The 21,246-nt window shown below is 42.5% G+C and overlaps 1 protein-coding gene across 28 annotated transcripts in view; it reads right to left on the bottom strand.

Moving 5' to 3' along the window:
• Nucleotides 1-21,246, bottom strand: part of CAPN3 (calpain 3) — a 60,791-nt gene that overhangs the window by 28,718 nt on the left and 10,827 nt on the right. For 26 of the 28 annotated variants that reach the window (XR_013395525.1, XR_013395527.1, XM_077939172.1 and 23 more), the window contains one exon: nt 504-573. Coding sequence is in view for 9 of the 28 variants with exons in the window: in XM_077939172.1 (XP_077795298.1) it covers nt 504-573 (70 nt within the window). In the remaining 19 variants the exon portion in view is untranslated. Of the gene's footprint in view, nt 1-503; nt 574-20,125; nt 20,294-21,246 lie in introns of those variants that run through there. The other 2 variants (XM_077939186.1, XM_077939176.1) reach the window with 1 other exon arrangement.

The raw sequence follows: 21,246 nt of genomic DNA, 5'->3' as shown, positions 1-21,246 counted from the left end.
AGAGAAAATTAGATGCTCATCTACATGGCAGATGCCATCTTTGTTGAAAGACTCCTTTAATACGGAGCTGTGCTGGGGCAATTTAAACAGGGGTTCCAGTTACAAGTGCTTTCCTTGGCGATGCCTTTTGTGTGTATCTAGAGTCTCCATGCCCAAGGGGCATGCTTGGTGCACAGAGAGCTGTCTTCCAAGAAAGACGGGTACAGGGAAAAGCAGGGCTTTTGTCATGCTGAGTGGGGTATGTAAGTGTCCTTGAGATGCTGGAGAAGAGGCCACAGGATGCAGATACCCCCTGTGATGCATGGCAGAGTGCGAAAGAGGCATATAGGAGGAAACGAAGCCATCGCCAGCATGTAAACGACCATAAAGCAACTGTTATAAAAAATCTTCCAAAAAGTTACTAGAAGCAAGAACAGATTGTCCCTTTACCTCCTGGAAAGGGATCACACCTTGTAATCACCCCTTGATCATCTGGCAGGATCTGATATGAGGCACTTTCCTACCTAGATCTCCTTGACAGATGTCAGTTCTGTTGGCTCCATCAATGATAAATCGGGGATTCTCGCAAATTTCCTGTGAAACGAAAAGGAAATGACCAGGTAATAATAATAGTGTGTGTATATATAGAATATTTATTTATTTATTTATTTATTTATTTATTTATTTATTTCAGACAGAGTCTCACTCTGTCCCCAGGCTGGAGTGCAGTGGTGTGATCTTGGCTCACCACAACCTCTGCCTCTGGGGTTCAAGTGATTCTCCTGCCTCAGCCTCCCAAGTAGCTGGGACTAGAGGCATGCACCACCACGCCCAGCTAATTTTTGTATCTTTAGTAGAGATGGGGTTTCACCATGTTGGCCAGGATGGTCTCCATCTCTTGACCTCGTGATCCGCCCGCCTCGGCCTCCCAAAGTGCTGGGATTACAGGTGTGAGCCACCGCGCCCGGCTTCAGCAGCTATTATTTATGGAGTTCCATTATGTAGTGTTCCTGATAGTATTCCATTCGGCCCTATGAAGGGAATACTATCATTCTTATTTTTCAGATAATGAAACTGAGGCCCAGCGAGGTTAAGAAACTCATGCAAAGACAAACAGCTAGTAAGTGGCAGAAGCCAGAAGCATGTCTCCTTTTTATATTGTCCCATGCTGCTTCCCACACTGTCATACTATCCGAGTAAGGATGCACTTTGAGAGTTAGGGCAGTGTCGGCCGGGCGCGGTGGCTCACGCCTGTAATCCCAGCACTTTGGGAGGCCAAGGCGGGTGGATCACTTGAGGTCAGGAGTTCGAGACCAACCTGGCCAACATAGTGAAACCCTGTCTCTACTAAAAATACACAAATCAGCCAGGCATGGTGACAGGTAATCTCAACTACTTGGGAGGCTGAGACAGGAGAATCAAAATAATAATAATAATAAATTAATTAAAATAAAATATAGATTCAGTGTTTTGTTTTGTTTTTGAGACAGAGTCTCACTGTGTCACCCAGGCTGGAGTGCAGTGGTGCCATCTCGGCTCACTGCAAACTCCGTCTCCCAGGTTCAAGCAATTCTCCTGCCTCAGCCTCCCGAGTAGCTGGGACTACAGATGTGTGCCACCACGCCTGGCTGGTTTTCGTATTCTTAGTAAAGACTTCTTTTTTTTATGCCAGAAGCAATTGGAGCAGTATATTTAAGATGCTCAAGGAAAGAAAATGTGAACCAAGGATTTATATACAACATGACTTCTTTTATTCATTTCAAGAATAAGGGATGTGGGCAAACTGTTTCTAATACATAAGAATTCAGGGAATATTGTTCCCAGAAGCTCTTCCTGAGGAATATACTAAAGAATAACTTTCAGACAACCAGAAGGTTTAGAAGGACATTAACATAAGAACTGGGAATAAGTAGTTAGTATATCGTTATTTGTAGATTTAAAACTACATGATGGCTGGGTGCAATGACTCACACCTGTAATCGCAGCAGTTTGGGAGGCCGAGGTGGGTGGATCACGAGGCCAGGAGTTCAAGACCAGCCTGGCCAACATGACGAAATCCCCTCTCTACTAAAAATACAAAAATTAGCCAGGCGTGGTGGCTCATGCCTGTAGTACCAGCTACTCAGGAGGCTGAGGCAGGAGAATTGCTTGAGCCTGGACGCAGAGGTTGCAGTGAGCCAAGATCGCATCATTGCACTCCAGCCTGGGCGACAGAGTGAGACTCTGTCAAAACAAACAAACAAAACAACAACAACAACAACAACAAAAAAGCCCAACAAAGTACATGCTGATTAAAGGGAGGATGTAAAGTATGTAATATATTGCCTATAGTGTTCGGGCAATGAACAACTATTTAAAACCATTTTAAATGAAAGGTGAAAGAAGAAAGCCTATAGAAAGACTACACTGTTTTCAGGAATTATTTTGGTAATGATATTATTAATATTGTTATTCTGCAGCTTAATCAGACAAACAAAAGTAGAGGAAATTCATTGCCAGCAGACTTGCCATAAAGAAATGTTGAAAGAAGTTATTTAGGGAGAAGAAAAATGATATAGATCAGAAACTTGGACCCACATAAAGAAAGGAAGAGCACTGGAGAGGAAGTAAATGAAGATAAAATAAATTCTTAATCTAAAGGGTAACTTAGTTAAAATTATAATAAAAATAATGTGCTGAGCAATTATAGCATACAGGTAAGTGAAACGAATGACAGTAATGTCATAAGCAAAGGAAGGAAGGAAATGGTAATACTTTGTTATAAAATACCCATACTACAAACTAAATGGTATAGAGTTATTTGAGGGTGGACTTAGTTGAAAACGTATACTGGAAACTCTAGCATGACCACTAGAATTGGAAAAAATAAATATAATTGATATACCAAGAGAGGAGGTAAGGCCGGGTGCCACAGGTTCACACCTGTAATCTCAGCACTTTGGGAGGCCAAGGTGGGCAGATTGCTTGAGCTCAGGAGTTTGAGACCAGCCTGGGCAACATGGCAAAATCCCGTCTTTAAAAAAAAAAAAATATATATATATATATACACACACACACACACACACACACACACACACACACACACACACACACACATATTAGTTGGTCATGGTGGCATGGCATGCACCTGTAGTCTTAGCTACTCAGGAGGCTGAGATGGGAGGATCGCTTGAGCCCAGGAGGCGGAAGATGCAGTGAGCCAAGATCATGCCACTGCATTCCAGCCTGGGTGACAGAGCCAGACCCTGTCTCAAAAAAAAAAAAACAAAAACCAAAAAAACAAACAAGATGACAAAAATGAGGAGGTAAAAGGATAAAATATAAAACTTTCAGCCGGGTGTGGTGGCTCAGGTCTGTTATCCCAGCACTTTGGGAGGCTGAGGCGGGCGGATCAGGAGGTCAGGAAATCAAGACCATCCTGGCTAACACGTTGAAACCCCATCTCTACTAAAAAATACAAAAAAAATTAGCCAGGTGTAGTGACGGGTGCCTGTAATCCCAGCTACTCAGGAGGCTGAGGCAGGAGAATGGTGTGAACCCAGGAAGCAGAGCTCGCAGTGAGCCAAGATCACGCCACTGCGCTCTGGCCTGGGCGACAGAGCGAGACTCTGTCTCAAAAAACAAGAAACAAAAAACAAAAAAAACCTTTCAGTTAAACCAGAGAAGCCCCAGAAAAAGGGGAGGGGACAAGAACAAATGCAATAAATAGAAATCAGTTACAAACATGTAGGTAGTAATCTAACTATATTATAATCACTTACATGTGAATGATCAAAATACACCAATTTAAAGGCAAAGACTGTAAAAGTAGATAAAAACAAGACTCAACTATATGTTGTCTGCAAGAAACTCACTTTATTTATTTATTTTTTTGAGACAGAGTTTCGCTCTTGTCGCCCAGGCTGGAGTGCAATGGCACAGTCTCCACCTCTTGGTTTCAAGCGATTCTCCTGCCTCAGCGTCCTGAGTAGCTGCGATTACAAGCATGTGCCACCATACTCGGCTACTTTTGTATTTTTAGTAGAGATGGGGTTTCACCATGTTGGTCAGGCTGGTCTCAAACTTCTGACCTCAGGTCATGCACCCGCCTCAGCCTCCCAAAGTGCTGGGATTACAGGCGTGAGCCACCACGCCTGGCCAAGAAACCCACTTTAAATATAAAAACTCATACATAGGGAAGGATGTATCATGCTAACAATAATCAAAAGAAAGTTGTAGTTGTATTAATTTCAGAAACAGCAGATTTCAGAACAAGGACAATTATCAGAGATGAGGAGAGCATTACATATAGATGAACAGATCAATTGGTCAATTTTCCAAGAAGACATACAATCCTAAATGTGTGTGCACCTAACAAGAGTGTCAAAATACATGAGGCAAAGAGTGATAGAACTGAAAGGAGAAATAGACAAATCCAATATTATAGTTGGTGACGTCAACACCCTCTTTCAGTAATTATAGATCAAGCAGGCAGGCAGAAAAGCAATACGGATATTGCTGACCTGAACAACACTATCAACCAACTGGATCAAATTGACATTAATAGAAGTCTACATCCAACAATAGCGGAATAAACCATTTTCTCAAACTCATATGCAACAAGTCAGTAAGATAGACCACATTCTGAGCCATAAAATACACCTTAACCAAATTTTTCTTTTTTGAGATAGTCTCTCTCTGTCATCCACGCTGGAGTGCAGTGGTGTGATCTCAGCACTCACTGCAACCTCTGCCTCCCAGTTCAAGTGAGTTTCCTGCCTCAGCCTCCTGAGTAGCTGGGATTACAGATGCATGCCACCACGCCTGGCTAATTTTTGTATTTTTAGTAGAGACGAGGTTTCACCATGTTGGTCAGGCTGGTCTCAAACTCCTGACCTCATGATCCACCTGCCTCGGCCTCCCAAAGTGCTAGGATTACAGGGGTGCACCACTGCATCCGGCAACCAATTTAAAAGAATAGAAAGCATAAGTGTCTTCACAGACCACAGTAGAATGATACCTGAAATCAATAACAAAAAGATAGTTGAAAATCCCAAATTATTTGGAAACCAAACAACACAGTTCTAAATAACACATGGGCCAAAGAAGAAATGTCAAAAGAATTTACAAAATATTTTCAACTAAGTGAAAATAAAAATATAACATCAAAATTTGTGGGATGCAACAAAAGCAATGTTTAAAGAGAACGTTATAGCATTAAATGCGAAAGTTAGAAAAGAAAGAAAAGAAAAATCAGTAAGCAATATTCCACCTTAGGACACTAAAGAAGAGATATTTAAGCCTAAAGCAAGCAGAAGAAAAGAAATAATAAAAAATCAGAGCAGAAATAAATGAAATAAAAAACAAGAAAACAATAGAAAGTCAATGAAAACAAAAATAGTTCTTTGGAAAGATCAATAGAATTGATAAACCTCTAGCCATGCTAAACAAGAAAAACAGAAAACACAAATTACTAATATCAAAAATGAATGACAGGTTATCACTTGTGGGAGTTCAGTCAGGCTGGTGGGAAAAATTTTAAGATGAATTTATAGGATACAAACACAAACCCTCTGCGAAGGCCTAGAGGTTTGCATAGTGTTTGGCTGAAGGCAGCGAATTCACTTAATTACCCACAGGTATGTTGACTCAAAGCCTTTGTCATTAAAACTGTGCTAAATAAATGCCCATAGGGCCAGCTAGTCAGGGCCTTGGCTGCTGACTGTTTACAGCACCTTCCTTAGTGTCTGTGAGCGGCTTGGACCCCTGGCTGCTCTTTCACTAAATATCGGTGTCTTGGTATGTTATTCATCTGTCGTGGGAGCTGGGGTCTGCAGGACTCCTGCAATCATTACTGAACTTTTGGACATTAAAGGGATAATAAAGAAATATATGGACAGCTCCATGCCCACAAATTTGATAACAGGTGAAACTGACAAAGTTCTTGAATGATAAAAACTACCAAAATTCATTTGAGGAGGATTAGATAATCTGAATAGTGCTACACCTATCAAGAATATTGAGTCAATAATTAATAACCCTCCAAAAAACAAGGCACCAGAATCAGATGGTTTCACTAGTGAATTCTACCAAATATTCAAGAAAGAAATAATATGAATTTTCCACAATATGTTCCATAAAATAGAAACATAGGGAACACTTCCTAACTCATTCTATCAGGCCAGCATTATCCTAATATGCAAGCCAGAAAAAGATATCGTAATAAAGGAAAACTACAGACCAATATCTGTTACGAACATACAAGCAAAATCCTCAATGAAACATGAGCAACTCAAATATAACAATGTATAAACAGACACCATGACCAAGTGGGATTTATTTGAGGTACAAGATTTGTTCAACATTCAAAAATCAATTAATGTAATTTACCACATCAACAGGCTAAGAAGAGCAATCATATAACCATATTAATTGATGGAGAAAATGCCCTTGACAAAATCTGACACCCATTCATGATTTAAAAAAACCTATCAGCTAACTAGGAAGAGAGGAGAATGTCCTCAACTTGGTAACGATCATCCGCTTTCAAAAATAATAACAGCTAACTTCATACTTAAGGGTGAGAAACTAGATGCTTTCCCCTTAAGATTGGGAACAAAGCAAGATGTCCCCTTGTACCTCTCCTATTCAGTGTCATACTGGAAGTCTTAGCTAATGCAACAAGATAAGAAAAAGAAATGAAAGATATAAATGTTGGAAACAAAAAAAAAAAACTATATTTACAGATGACACGATTGTCTATGTAGAAAATTCCAAACAAATGACCCCAAAAAATCCACTGGGAACTAGTAAGTGAATATAACTCAGTTGCAAGATTCCAAGTTAGTATATAAATACCAATTAGTGTTCTATATACCAGCAATGAACAACTGGAATTCAAAATTTTAAAAATTCCTTTTATATTAACACACAAGGCCAAGAAATATTTAGATATGTCAGTGTGAACTCATGTTTAGCTTAGTATAGATACAAATCGCTTTATATAGAAGTATTTTCAGATATGTGAGATGGTTATACATAGAAGTATTATAGATATGTGTAGATCGCTGGCTTAGTACACCCACATATCTCCTTTCTCTATCAGCTGAGAGGAACAGAAGCAATCACACTCCGGTAGCAATAAGCAGACTTAGCAACCAGATCTTGATATCTAATACCTTTTGCAATAAAAGAAACCAGTGCTCCTTAGAGAAATGACTGATTCTAGGACTGGGGCAGGAGATACATATTATGAGCTGGTAGTGCCAGAAAGTAAGAAAGTGCTCAAGGAAAAAAAAAAACAACCCACAAGCAATTAGGGCATGTTAAATAGGCACAGGAGCCAACTGAGAGCTCCCAATGCAGAAAGCTGGGACAAGCTGAGCACCTAAATAAAGCAGTATTGGATTACGACTTAAAAATCAAGATCCATGAATCCATATTGATATAAACAAGTGACTGAATAAATAAATGGGGAGATAGTCAAAGCTCCCATACAGAATGATTCCCAATAATTGATGCAGATCCTCTGCCCTCAAGAGGGTGGAGCACAACTCCCCCTTGCTTAAGTATGGGCTTATGCTTAGTGTCTTGCTTCCAGAGTATAGTATGGAAAGAGGGGAAGAAGTAACTTCACAGTAGAGAAGCCTGACTGGCACTACTTCAGCCACATGACCAAGGTCAACACCAACAATGAGAAGGCATGTTTATTGTCTGCATCCTTGATATATAATGTGACGAAAATGGCACTTTACCCTGTGGTCTTCCTCCCCCAAACCCTTAAGCCCATAAGGAGAAACACAGCAGACAAATGTAAATTGAGGGTCATTATTTTACAGAATACCTGACCTGTGAAGGTCATAAAACACCAGGGAAGGCAGAGATACTGTCAGAGCCAAAAGAAGGCTAAGAAAATGTTACTACTAAACATAATGTCGTATATTGGGTGGGATCTTGGAACAGAAAAAGGACATCAGACAAAATACTAAGAAAAATTATGGACTTCAGCTAATAATAATATATTAACACTGGCTAATTAGTTGTAGCAAATGTACTATACTAATGCAAGATGTTGGTAATAGGAACAAATGACTGCAAGGTATATGAGAACTCTGTACCATCTTCACATTTTTTTTCTGTAAATCTAAAACCATTCTGAAATTTATGGTTTATTTAAAAAATAGATATAAATACTTCTAACAGTTTTTTCATCCACTCCAACAGATCATCTTGCAGATCTACTGGGTTGTATACACCCTCCTCAGAGCCTACTGGTCTAGAGAGTTTCTCGCCTGCTCTAAATGCAGTGAACGCTTTTTGGAGCTCTAAGCCTCTCCAAGCAGGAAGAAGGGCCTTGTGCTACACACTCCCAGGAACTTTCATCTACTCAAGTTGACACGAGGGGCTTATCGGTTGCACCATAAGGTAGCCTGATGCAAACTGCTTCATCCTGTAAGGACTCTGGCTGCTCAGCACGGACCTTTCCACTTAAACAGAAGTGACAGCACATGAATGAACAAGTGTTAGGTGAAAGATTAAGAAGGCAGGTCTCCATCCTTCCATTTCTTTACTGTTCACCACCTTCCACAGAACTCTCCCTGAAACTGTGAGCCTTAGTACTTTTAACCACTCTACTCTCCCACCCCCAAAACACCTGCTCTGAAGAAGTGACATGAGGCCAGGTGAAATGGATCTTGCCTGTAGTCCCAGCACTTTGGGAGGCCTAGGTAGAAGGATTGTTTGAGCCCAGGGGTTTGAGACCAGCCTGGGCAACACAGTGAGGCCCCATCTCTATAAATAAATAAATAAATGTATTTATTTAAACAAATAAAAAGGTGGTGGCACATGCCTGGGGTCCCAGCTACTCAGAAGGCTGAGGTGTGAAGTGGGATCATTGTTTGGGCCTGGGGGATTGAGGCTGCAGTGAGCTATAATCAAGCCACTGCACTCCAGCCTGGGTGACAGAGCAAGTCTCTCTCTCAAAAAAAAAGAAAAAAAAAAGAAAAAAAGAAAAAAGAGATATGATATTCGACTACAGTGCATTAGCTCCCTAAAAATATTTATGATTTCAGGGACCCATAAAGTGTTATAATAATCTCTAGCTCAGGAATAGAAAATAACATCTCCAGTTTCAGGAGGAAGCAGGTATCTTGGATAAAGAGACCCTTGATAAGTCAATTGCCCAGAGGACAGATCCATGGCCTCTGGCTCTGGACCACTTGGCTTCTTGTTCCCCAAGAGCTGGCTGCTGAAGCCCCATCCCCTCCATCCCTACCTTTGGCCTTTTCCACATGATGGCCTTAATCTTGGTTTTGTGGCTCAGCTCATGGGAGGCCAGGACCTGAACACCTGCTGGGAACACATGATCTTCAAAGAGGCACTTCTGGGCCAGACATCTTTGTTTGAGAACAACAAAATCCTGCTCCTCAAACTTGAGGGGCATTTTCTCCTGTCCCTCTCTCGGATCACACAGTCACAGAAGAATCCTGACAGCAGGTAGGGCATGACGAGTGCTCAGGGAGTGGAGCTGGGCCTTCCCTGCTGCCTCTTTCCCACTGCATCCTCAGCCCAGGCCTAATCCTCTTGGGAATGGCCTGGAGCCTATATAGCTCTTCCACCCTCAGCAACACCATGCAAATGAAAACAGACCAGAGAAAGGTCATGGTCAGAGTCAGCACCTTTGACTGGAGGCCCCTGAGCCTGTGGTCTAGGAGCAACACTGTGAGAGGGAGCCAAGGAGGGGAGAGAGAGTTCCAAGGACAGCCTCGGGATCGACTGCAATGGCCTGAGGACCCTTAGGGCACCTTCATCAGCCTTGCTGGGATTCTTCCTCTAAAAAGAAAATATTAATATAGTTACAGAGAGGCTTACTTCGTCTCAGCAAAAGGTGTTCATGCCTTTGACACTGGTGATCAAAAGGCTATAGCATGGGGCCTTCTGATATACTAATCCTATACAGGTAACTGAATGCATAGGAGGAATCTGCTCCATGCCATTGTTTGGAGGTGATGACACCTTCACACTCCTGATGTCCCTGGCCCACCCCTCAAAGACCTTGACCAGTCATTTAGGGACTCTCTTATGTGAAAATGATGCAGAGGGTAGGTAACTTGACCGCAAATGGAAGTCCCTGTTAAGAGTAGGTCTCCGTGGCAGTGAGCAGACATCTGTTGTTGCAAATTCAGGACCTTTAGGGCGGAGAATGTGCTGGATGGGGAAAGCAGATGAATGTGTGTCGTGTGGGAATTATATTCATAAGAAAGCACAGCTTTTTCAACTTGCACTGTGCTTAAATAGGCAGCTCTAATGTAAGACCAGGGAGCTGACATGGGAGGAAACTCAGGCCTGGTGGCTTGCCCGCTAGGAGGACGCCCAGTCTCCCTGTCTGCTCATGAACGCCTGATGGCCTTTGTCTAATCTGTGCTTCTCGAAGTGCGATCTTTGAACTTCATGCATCAGAATCATCTGGTCTGCCAGATGAAAATACAGATTCCCAGGGCCCATCCCAGGGCCCATCCCTACTTGAGGATTTGGTAGGGGTCTGGGACTCTGCATTTGGAATAGGTTCACCAGGACAGTCTTGTGTTCACTAAAGTTTGAAACCAATGACTTTATTTATTTATTTATTTATTTATTTATTTTTGAGATAGGGTCTTGCTCTGTCACTCAGGCTGGAGTGCAGTGGCGTGATCTCGGCTCACTGCAACCTCCACCTCCTGGGTTTGAGCAATTCTCCCGCCTCAGCCTCCCAAATATCTGGGATTACAGGCACACACCACCATGCCTGGCTAATTTTTGTATTTTTAATAGAGACAGGGTTTTGCCACGTTGGCAAATAATAAGGCTGGGAGCAGTGGCTCACGCCTGTCATCCCAGCACTGTGGGAGGCCAAGGCGGGCAGATCATGAGGTCAGGAGATCGAGACCATCCTGGCAAACATGGTGAAACCCCGTCTCCACCAAAATATACAAAACCTTAGCCGGGCATGGTGGCGGGCGCCTGTAGTCCCAGCTACTCGGGAAGCTGAGGCAGAAGAATGGCATGAACTCGGGAGGCGGAGCTTGCAGTGAGCCAAGATCACACCACTGCACTCCAGCCTGGGGGACAGAGTGAGACTCTGTCTCAAAAACAAACAAACAAACAAACAAACAAAAAAACAAATAATACAAAAGACCATGTAAAGCAATGCAATAGCAGTTTCTTTCCTTTCCTCTTTCCATCTCCAAATCCCTCTCCTCAGAGGCAGCCACTTTTAATTCTTTTAGCTCTTTCACTGGTATTTACCCCATATTTTAAAATAATTAATATGCTTATTTTATTATTCTAATTTGTTATTTTTACAAAGTACCAGAACTTCTGTTTTGTGAATCAGATTTAGGCTTCTTGTACTATATTCTGCCCACCATTTTCCCAAAATAACTATGTCATAAATTTTGGTAAAATCAGGCTGGGCACAGTGGCTCATGCCTGTAATCCAAGCACTTTGTGAAGCTGAGGCGGGTGGATCACTTGAGGTCAGGAGTTTAAGACCAGCCTGGCCAGCATGGCGAAACCGGTCTCTACTAAAATTACAAAAATTAGCCGGGCGTGGTGGTGCATGCCTGTAACCGCAGCTACTCAGGAGGCTGAGGCAGGAAAATAGCTTGAACCTGGGAGGTGAAGATTGCAGAGAGCCAAGACTGTGCTATTGCACTCCACCCTGGGCAAAAGAGTGAGACTCCGTCTCAAGACAAAACAAAAAATTTTTTGGTAAAATCAAAATTCATTATTTACTTTAGGGTTATTAGGTAAATATTATTTACTTCTTAGCTAAGTGATATGTTGTAATTATATTTCCTTTCTGTATAAATGTTCCTTTCTTCCTGTTACTGATAATTCTCTTCTTTTTCTATGTATTTACCATGCTTTTTAGCAGCAAGAGATCCTCCAAATACTTGAGCTCATCAGGCACAACATAGTGATACTGCAGAATGCCACAGATAAAGAGAAGTTCTCCAAGAGTCAGAGAAAAAGACAGATGGCCTGTGAAGGTACACTGATTAGAAAGACTGCTGCTTCTCAACAGCAGTGTAAGCCAGAAGATAGTACTAGCATCAACCTAGGACTGATTATACAGGAAAACTTTTCAAGAGTGACAGCAAATTTCATACAAATAAAAATGCAGCGTTCTTACTTACTACAAATAGACCCTTACTGAGAGAACTTCTAAACATTGTACTTCAAGAAAAAGTAAAATTATTCTAGAAGGAACAATCTAAGACACAGGATAGAACAAAAACAGTAAGTAAAGAAACTGGTAAACATGTGTAAATCTAAGCAAATACTGACTGGATTAAAAATTATAATTTCTCATTTTAAGGTTGAAAAATAAAGATAGGGCCTTTATCTTTAAAGGGTGTGGTGTCTCATGCCTGTAATCCCAGCACTTTGGGAAGCTGAGGCGGGCAGATGGCCTGAGGTCAGGAGTTCGAGACAAGCCTGGCCAACATGGCAAAACCCTGTCTCTACTAAATATACAAAAATTAGCCAGGCGTGGTGGTGGGTGCCTGTAATCCCAGCTACTAGGGAGGCTGAGGCAGAAGAATTCCTTGAACCTGGGAGGCAGAGGTTGCAGTGTGCTGAGATGGCGCCACTGCACTTCAGCCTGGGTGACAGCAAGACTCCAGCTCAAAAAAACAGAAAAAGAAAGAACTAAAATTCTGAATAACAACAATGACATATTAGTTAGGAGAGGAGTATTTAGGGTTAAAATGTTCTACGGTTCTCATATTAAGAGAAAAATAAAATTATTGATTAAGTTCAGACTTTGCTAAGATTAATATGTATGTTAACATTTTTGGGGCAATCAATGGAAAAACAAAAATCGTCTATATCTTTCAAATTAGTAGAAAGGAAAAAAAGAAAAAAATCCACTTATAATAAATTTAAAAGAAGGGTAGATAAAAGAAACAAAGAACATTTAAAAGGCAATACAAAGTATATGGTTAAGATAATGAAACGAACCCAAAATATATTAATACTTATCATCAATGTGAACAGACTAACATTTCTAGCTAAAAGACAAAGGTTTTTAGAATGTGTTTGCTTAAAAAGCCATAGCGGTTTATAAGAAATATATCCATGATATTAGAACATAGAACTGCTGAAAGTAAAAGAAAGATAAAAATATATACAACACAAACCTTGCCCCAAAAGCTTGTGTACCTTCGCTAATACTCAGCAAAACTGACTTTAAAGCCAAAAACAAACACCTCTGAGATAGGATCACTACAAATTCCTAGAAAAATAAATATTACCACTGACTCAAGAAGAAAAACAATTTCAAATGATCCCATGATTATTAAAGAGGTTGTAGATAGAAATCTTCCTTTAAAGAAAACATTGGCAAAATGCTACCAAATATTTAAGGAACATTTAGTTTTAATCTTATGCAGTCTCTTTCAGAACAAGGCACATCCCGCATTCGTTTTTTCTTTTTGAGACACAGTCTTGCTTTGTTGCCCAGGTTGGAGTGCAATGGTGCGATCTCGGTTCACTGCAATGTTTGAGCTGAGCTCTGCCTGCTGGGTTCAAGCGTTTCTCGTGCATCAGCCTCCTAAGTAGCTGGGATTACAGGCATGCACCATCATGTCTGGCTAATTTTTGTATTTTTAGTAGAGACAGGTTTTGCCATGTTGGGCAGGCTGGTCTCGAACTCCTGACCTCAAGTGAACTGCCCACCTCAGCCCCCCAAAGTGCTGGGATTACAAGCGTGAGCTACCATGACCGGCCTCTGCATTCATTTTATATTATCAAAATTGGACAGCACAAGAAAGATAAATAATAAGCCAATCTCATAAAGCTATGATCTATCTATGAGCAGACAGTAAAAAACCTAAATAAAAGATTAGCAAACCAAAATTCAGTGATATATAAGAACGTTAATATGGTCTAAATGTGCTTTTCTAAGAATGCCAGGTGTCGCCGGGTGCGGTGGCTCAAGCCTGTAATCCCAGCACTTTGGGAGGCCGAGACGGGCGGATCACGAGGTCAGGAGATCGAGACCATCCTGGCTAACCCGGTGAAACCCCATCTCTACTCAAAAATACAAAACCTAGCCGGGCGAGGTGGTGGGCGCCTGTGGTCCCAGCTACTCGGGAGGCTGAGGCAGGAGAATGGCGTAAACCCGGGAGGCGGAGCTTGCAGTGAGCTGAGATCCGGCCACTGCACTCCAGCCTGGGCGACAGAGCGAGACTCCGTCTCAAAAAAAAAAAAAAAAAAAAAAAAGAATGCCAGGTGTCAACATTAGAAAACTCAATTAATGTAATTTTGCATATTAACTTTTTAAAGGAGGATAATTACATGATTTTCTCAACAGATGGGGAACAGTATTTTATAAAGTTCAACAACCATTTATGATTTCAAAAAATCTTTTAAGGCACAGCAAGACTAGTGGGGGACTTTCTTAATGATAAATGGTATCTATGAATCTATTCAACAGTGAAAAATTAAGAATATTCTCGGCCGGGCGCGGTGGCTCAAGCCTGTAATCCCCAGCACTTTGGGAGGCCGAGGCGGGCGGATCACAAGGTCAGGAGATCGAGACCATCCTGGCTAACATGGTGAAACCCTGTCTCTACTAAAAAATACAAAAAACTAGCCGGGCGAGGTGGCGGGCACCTGTATTCCCAGCTACTCAGGAGGCTGAGGCAGGAGAATGGCGTAAACTCGGGAGGCAGAGCTTGCAGTGAGCTGAGATCTGGCCACTGCACTCCAGCCTGGGCGACAGAGCGAGACTCCGTCTCAAAAAAAAAAAATACTCTCTTTAAAATTGGGAACCAGAAAAGGATTCCTGTTATTTTCTTTACCTTTAACATTATGCTGAAGGGTTTAGCCAGTGCTATAGAACAAGAATGAGGCTACTGCAAAAGGTACTTGGCAGCCCTGTCATTATTTCTAAATTATCTATCTACATAACAATATAGAATCTACAGATCTACAATCAAATTACTAGAATTACAGCTGGGAGTGGTGGCTCATGCCTTTAATCCTAGCACTTTAGGAGGCCGAGGTAGGCAGATCACTTGAGGTCAGGAGTTCAAGACCAGCCTGGACAAAATGGTGAAACCCTATCTCTACTAAAAATACAAAAATTAAGGCCGGGCGTGGTGGCTCAAGCCTGTAATCCCAGCACTTTGGGAGGCCGAGACGGGCGGATCATGAGGTCAGGAGATCGAGACCAGCCTGGCTAACACGGTGAAACTCCGTCTCTACCAAAAAAATACAAAAAACTAGCCGGGTGAGGTGGCAGGCGCCTGTAGTCCCAGCTACTCCGGAAGATGAGGCAGGAGAATGGCGTAGACCCGAGAGGCGGAGCTTGCAGTGAGCTGAGATCCAGCCACTGCACTCCAGCCTGGGAGACAGAGCAAGACTCCGTCTCAAAAAAAAAAACAAAAATTAGCCGGATGTGGTGCCGGGCACCTGTAATCCTAGCTACTTAGGAGGTTGAGGCAGGAGAATCACTCGAACCTGGGAGGTGGAGGTTACAGTGAGCACTCCAGCCTGGGTGACAGAGCAAGACTCTATCTCAAAAAAAAAAAAGAAAAAAAAAGAAAAAAATTACTAGAATTACTATTAGTTTAGCAAATATATTGCATATAAGAGTCAAATGCATGTTTATACCTGAGCAACTGAGTACAATTTTAAGAAAGATGCCACTAACAAAAATGACTTTTATTTAACTATTTTTGTTAAAAGATGCCTAGGAATAAATCTGACAAAAGATGTTCAAGGCAGGCTGGGCACAGTGGCTCATGCCTGTAATCCCAGCACTTTGGGAGGCCGAGGAGTGGGGGGTCACCTGAGGTCAGGAGTTTGAGACTAGCCTGACCAACATGGTGAAACCCTGTCTTTACTAAAAATACAAAAGTAGCCAGGCATGATGGTACATGGCTGTAATCCCAGCTACTTGGGAGACTAAGGCAGGAAAATTGCTTGAACTTGGGAGGTGATGTTTGCAGTGAGCTGAGATTGCACCATTGTACTCCAGCCTGGGCAACAAGAATGAAACTCCATCTCAAAAAAAAAAAAAAAAAAAAAGATGTTCAAGATGTCATTGAGAAAATCATAAAACTTTTATTAAAAGACACCTATTTAAATGGAGAAACATCCCCACTTCATGGATAGGAAGACTCAATATTGTCAAGATGTATTCTTCCCATATTGATTCAATGCAACTGCAATAAAAATCCCAACAGGCTTTTTTCGAATTTTTAAAAAATTTAAAAATTTTTTTAAGATGGAGTCTTGCTCTGTCACCCAGGCTGGAGTGCAGTGGCAGGATTTTGGCTCACTGCAACCTCCGTCTCCTGGGTTCAAGTGATTCTCCTGCCACAGCCTCCTGAGTAGCTGGGATTACAGGCCCCTGCCATTATGTCCAGCTAATTTTTGTATTTTTAGTAGAGATGCGGTTTTGGCATGTTGGCCAGGCTGGTCTTGAACTCCTGACCTCAGGTGATCTGCCTACCTCAGCCTTCCAAAGTGGTGGGATTACAGGCATAAGCCATTGCGCCCAGCCTAAGAAAAGTATTCTTTTTTTTTTTTTTTTGAGACGGAGTCTCGCTCTGTCGCCCAGACTGGAGTGCAGTGGCGCGATCTCGGCTCACTGCCAGCTCCGCCTCCCGGGTTCACGCCATTCTCCTGCCTCAGCCTCCCGAGTAGCTGGGAGTATAGGCGCCCGCCACCACGCCCGGCTAATTTCTTTTCGTATTTTTAGTAGAGACGGGGTTTCACCGTGTTAGCCAGGATGGTCTCGATGTCCTGACCTCGTGATCCGCCCGCCTCGGCCTCCCAAAGTGCTGGGATTACAGGCTTGAGCCACCGCGCCCGGCCAAGAAAAGTATTCTTAAGAGAGTGAAGAGGCAAGTCACAAGGTGGGATAAGATGTATGTAACACGTCTAACCAAGAAAGGATTAGTATCCAGGATACATAAAGAATGCCTGTGCCTGGCTAACATGGTGAAACCCCGTCTCTACTAAAAATGCAAAAAATTAGCCGGGCGAGGCGGCAGGCGCCTGTAGTCCCAGCTACTTGGGAGGCTGAGGCAGGAGAATGGCGTGAACCCGGGAGGCGGAGCTTGCAGTGAGCCGAGATCGCGCCATTGCACTCCAGCCTGGGCGACTAAGCGAGACTCTGTCTCAAAAAAAAAAAAAAAAAAAAAAAGAATGCCTGTGATTCAAATTGAAAAAGACAACTCAGTAGAAAAATGAGCAAAAGACATTAGCAGGTGTTTCATATACAGTGAAATACAGATCAAGAAAAAGACAAGTGTACAAAAAAGATGCTTTGCCTTATTTATAATTAGGAAAATGCATCTTTTCTTGTATTTCTTGGCCATTTCTGTCCCAGCCCCTCTCACTGTAAGCATTAAACTGCTGAGTCACTTTAATTTGTTCACCATGATGTCTACAGCTCTGTCCCCATCATGACCCCCAGGAGGAGCTGCTGTCTTGTGGAATATAATAGAAGATGCTCCTAAAAGTTACTTATAGAATTGTCATTTTCACTGAAACATATGCACCTTCCCTATCCCCGCTACTCCCATGATGACATTATCATGATTCTCTGCTGATTAGACAGAAGGCTGGCTCTCAACTGGGTACCTCATTTTGCCTTTCAGTTACTATCATCATTATTTATTGACTCATTGTATTAAGCATGTTATGTATAGAATCTCATTTAATCCTTACAACAACTCTATGAAAGTAGAAATTTTCATTTTCTAGTCACAGATGCAGAAACTGAGACCTTGGAATGGTCAATAATTTGCCCAAGGTCACATCGTTAATTGGTGGAGCTGGGATTTGAATGAAGTTTGCCTGACATCACAGCCTGTGCTCCTCATCACTGTGTTATGCTCCTGCCCTTTGCTGCCTATGCTAATAGTAATTGCTACCTTACCTTGCATACCTACTAGAACTTGCTGAATGCCACTCAAATCAGCCCTATGATGGGAATATCCTTATCCTCATTACAGAAGAGAAAAGCAAAACTTAAAAAATGTGACTTACTTATGTGACTTACTAGTGCCTGAGTCAGTGTTCAGACCGGGTCTGTTTGGTTCTAACTCTAGCTGTCTTATCCACTCTGCACAATGTCCCCAGTTCTTCCTCTCTGTGGCTAGGACAGTGACCTCACTTCTCTGTCAACTGTCTGAAAAAAGACACTCTTAAAGCAGATCACAAGCAGACCACTCGCTGAGCCAGCTTCATTGGAAAGGTAAATAATTTTCCTGGGAGAAGAAACAACTGGGTCCTAGGCCTAGCAGCAGAGACCTTCTTGCCACGGCCTAGGTTTTTCTGTGGTTCAGCCCCCTCCCTCTCTTCTCATGCTGGCATGGAGTAACTTTTATTTTGTGCCAACCGAGGATTTCTTCTTTTTAGAACTGAGTAACACGGTCAAATGACTCCTGGCTGAGAAGATACACAGGAGTCAGTATTAATTTTAGAGGCAGTGGGGCACATGGAAGAGGTCATTAGAGCAAGAGACTGTCTGGTATGGACAGAAAGCTTCCAACTTGAAGGTTCTGATGCGAGGCTGGGCGTGGTGGCTCACGCCTGTAATCCTAGCACCTTGGGAGGCTGAGGCGGGTGGATCATCTGAGGTCAGGAGTTTGAGACCAGCCTGGCCAACATGGTGAAACCCCGTCTCCACTAAAAATACAAAAATTAGCCAAGCATGATGCTGGGCACCTGTAGTCCCAGCTATTTCAGAAGCTGAGGCAGGAGAATCGCTTGAACCCAGGAGACGGAGGTTGTAGTGAGCTGAGATGGCGCCACTGCACTCCAGCCTGGGCAACAAGAGTGAGACTCTGTCTCAAAAAAAAAAAAAAAAAAAAAGAAAAAGAAAAAAAGAAACAAAGTGCTGATGCGATGGCCAAGTGCTGGGTCCTAGGAAGCTGCCATCTGTCCTCTCAATCTTATGCCCTTTCTTTCACTCCATTTCAGACCAAAGGAACCAGGTTTCTTGAAGAAATGATTCATTCTAGGTGTGAGGCAAGAAATGTACAAGATGGGCATGGCACATTTTGTTATGGCCAGAAAATAAGGAAAGGATAAAAGATTAATGGAGTAATGTGAAATGATACAGGCAATATGCACAGGCTCCTACTGTCCAAAGATGGGACAATTTGAACATGAAAAAGAAGAATGACTGCAATGGATTAAAACATGCTGCGGCCGGGCGCGGTGGCTCAAGCCTGTAATCCCAGCACTTTGGGAGGCCGAGACGGGCGGATCACGAGGTCAGGAGATCGAGACCATCCTGGCTAACACGGTGAAACCCCGTCTCTACTAAACATACAAAAAACTAGCCGGGCGAGGTGGCGAGCGCCTGTAGTCCCAACTACTCGGGAGGCTGAGGCAGGAGAATGGCGTAAACCCGGGAGGCGGAGCTTGCAGTGAGCAGAGATCCGGCCACCGCACTCCAGCCTGGGTGACAGAGCGAGACTCCGTCTCAAAAAAAAAATAAAAAATAAAAAATAAAACATGCTGCGATACTTCATACTGATCACATTCTTCTTTTTTTCTTCTTCTTTTTGAGACAGGGTCTCATTCTGTCACTCAGGCTGGAATGCAGTGGCACAATTTTGGCTCACTGCAGCCTCAACCTCCCTAGCTCAAGTGATCCTCCCACCTCAGTCTCCCAAGTAGCTAGTGACAGAGCAGGAGAATCGCCATCTTGGACAAGCACCACCATTTTAAAGTGCCCCTTGATCAAACACTGCCTAAATCCAACCCAAAGGGCATCGGCCTAATGGCTAATGTCAGCATGACCATAAACCACAAATGACATCTCCAACCAGAAACATTCCAATCCTAAGATAAGCCCCCTCCCTGACCAGAGACATGCCAGTCCCAAGATAACCTCTCCTCCGACCAGAGACATTCCAAACCCACAATGAACTTCTCCTCCACACAGAAATATTTCAAGCCTGTGATAGACTCTCTCACCCAGAACCCTTAAATACACTTAGTCTGTAAGAGAGAGTACTCCTGACCAAAATCGGCCAGAAGCCCCTCTCAGGTTTATTCTCCAAAATAAACCTGTCTTTGTTGAGCCATTTTTCATGTTTCTTTCCTCTTTCTTTTTAACTCTTATAGCTAGGACTATAGGCAGAAACCACCATACCTGGCTAATTTTTATATTTTTAGTAGAGAGAGGGTTTTGCCATGTTGTCCAGGCTGGTCTTGAACTCCTGGGCTCAAGTGATCCACCTGCCTTGGCCTCCCAAAGTGCTGGAACTGCAGGCATGAGCCACCATGTTTGGCCACATTCTTAATAGAGTATTGTTTCAAGCTGTAATATTTAAGAATACAGAGAAAATGAAGTATAGTCAATACTCATTATTCTTGGTAGTTATGTTTTGTAATATTGCTGAGATCACTGTATTAGTAAATACTGAACCATTGCTCCTAGGGGACATACAGAGTTAGGGTCCTGTGAGTCTCTGGTCACATTTTCATCAACCAATCAATACAGAGCCTGATTTTATGTATGTTTCTGCTTAAAGACACCTTATTTAATATTGATTCATTAAATTATTGTTTAATTATTCAATAACATTGAACTCACAGCCAACTGACTATAACTTGTGTGTGAACAAAGCTTATCTGACACACGCATTGCTTCGATGAGGCACACCACAGCCTCCTAGAATGCTAGACAGCATTTCAGCACTATGCTTGGAGGTCACCAATAAAAAGCACAGAAATGAGAAAAACATGGCACTAAAGACATCATGAAAAGGACACTCTTTACAGTATGAAAGCTGAAACAAGAAGACAGAGCGTTGCCTTGTTTGACCTGAGCTGAGAACATGCGTGTGGGGTGACTCAGATTTTTCACAGCTCTGTGTATGCTCACAAATGACTGCAAAAACACCTCAAGTACTAATTTTGGGGAGACAAACTTTAGCGAGTAGGTGAATTTGCAAATATGGCATCTGCGAATAACAAGGATTGGCTGTGTAAGGTTTATAGCACTGATGTCCCCCATGTTGGAAAAGCCATGCCTATGGCGTAAAGTTGGAACAATTTTGTGACTGATCTGAAGTAATTAAAAGAGGGATGACATGATTCAAGAACAGGATATGCCTGTAGTCCCAGCTACTCAGAGTCTGAGGCAGGAGGATCACTTAAACCCAGGAGTTCAAGTCCAGTGTGGACAACATAGTGAGACCCCTATCTCTATTAAAAAAAAAAAAAAAAAAGAATAGGGAGGATTTCCCATACAGGGAAAATCAGCTGACT

The sequence above is a fragment of the Macaca mulatta genome, chromosome 7 (genome assembly GCF_049350105.2).
Source record: "Macaca mulatta isolate MMU2019108-1 chromosome 7, T2T-MMU8v2.0, whole genome shotgun sequence".
NCBI classification, from domain to species: domain Eukaryota; kingdom Metazoa; phylum Chordata; class Mammalia; order Primates; family Cercopithecidae; genus Macaca; species Macaca mulatta.
This window is presented reverse-complemented; position numbering and strand designations above follow the sequence as displayed.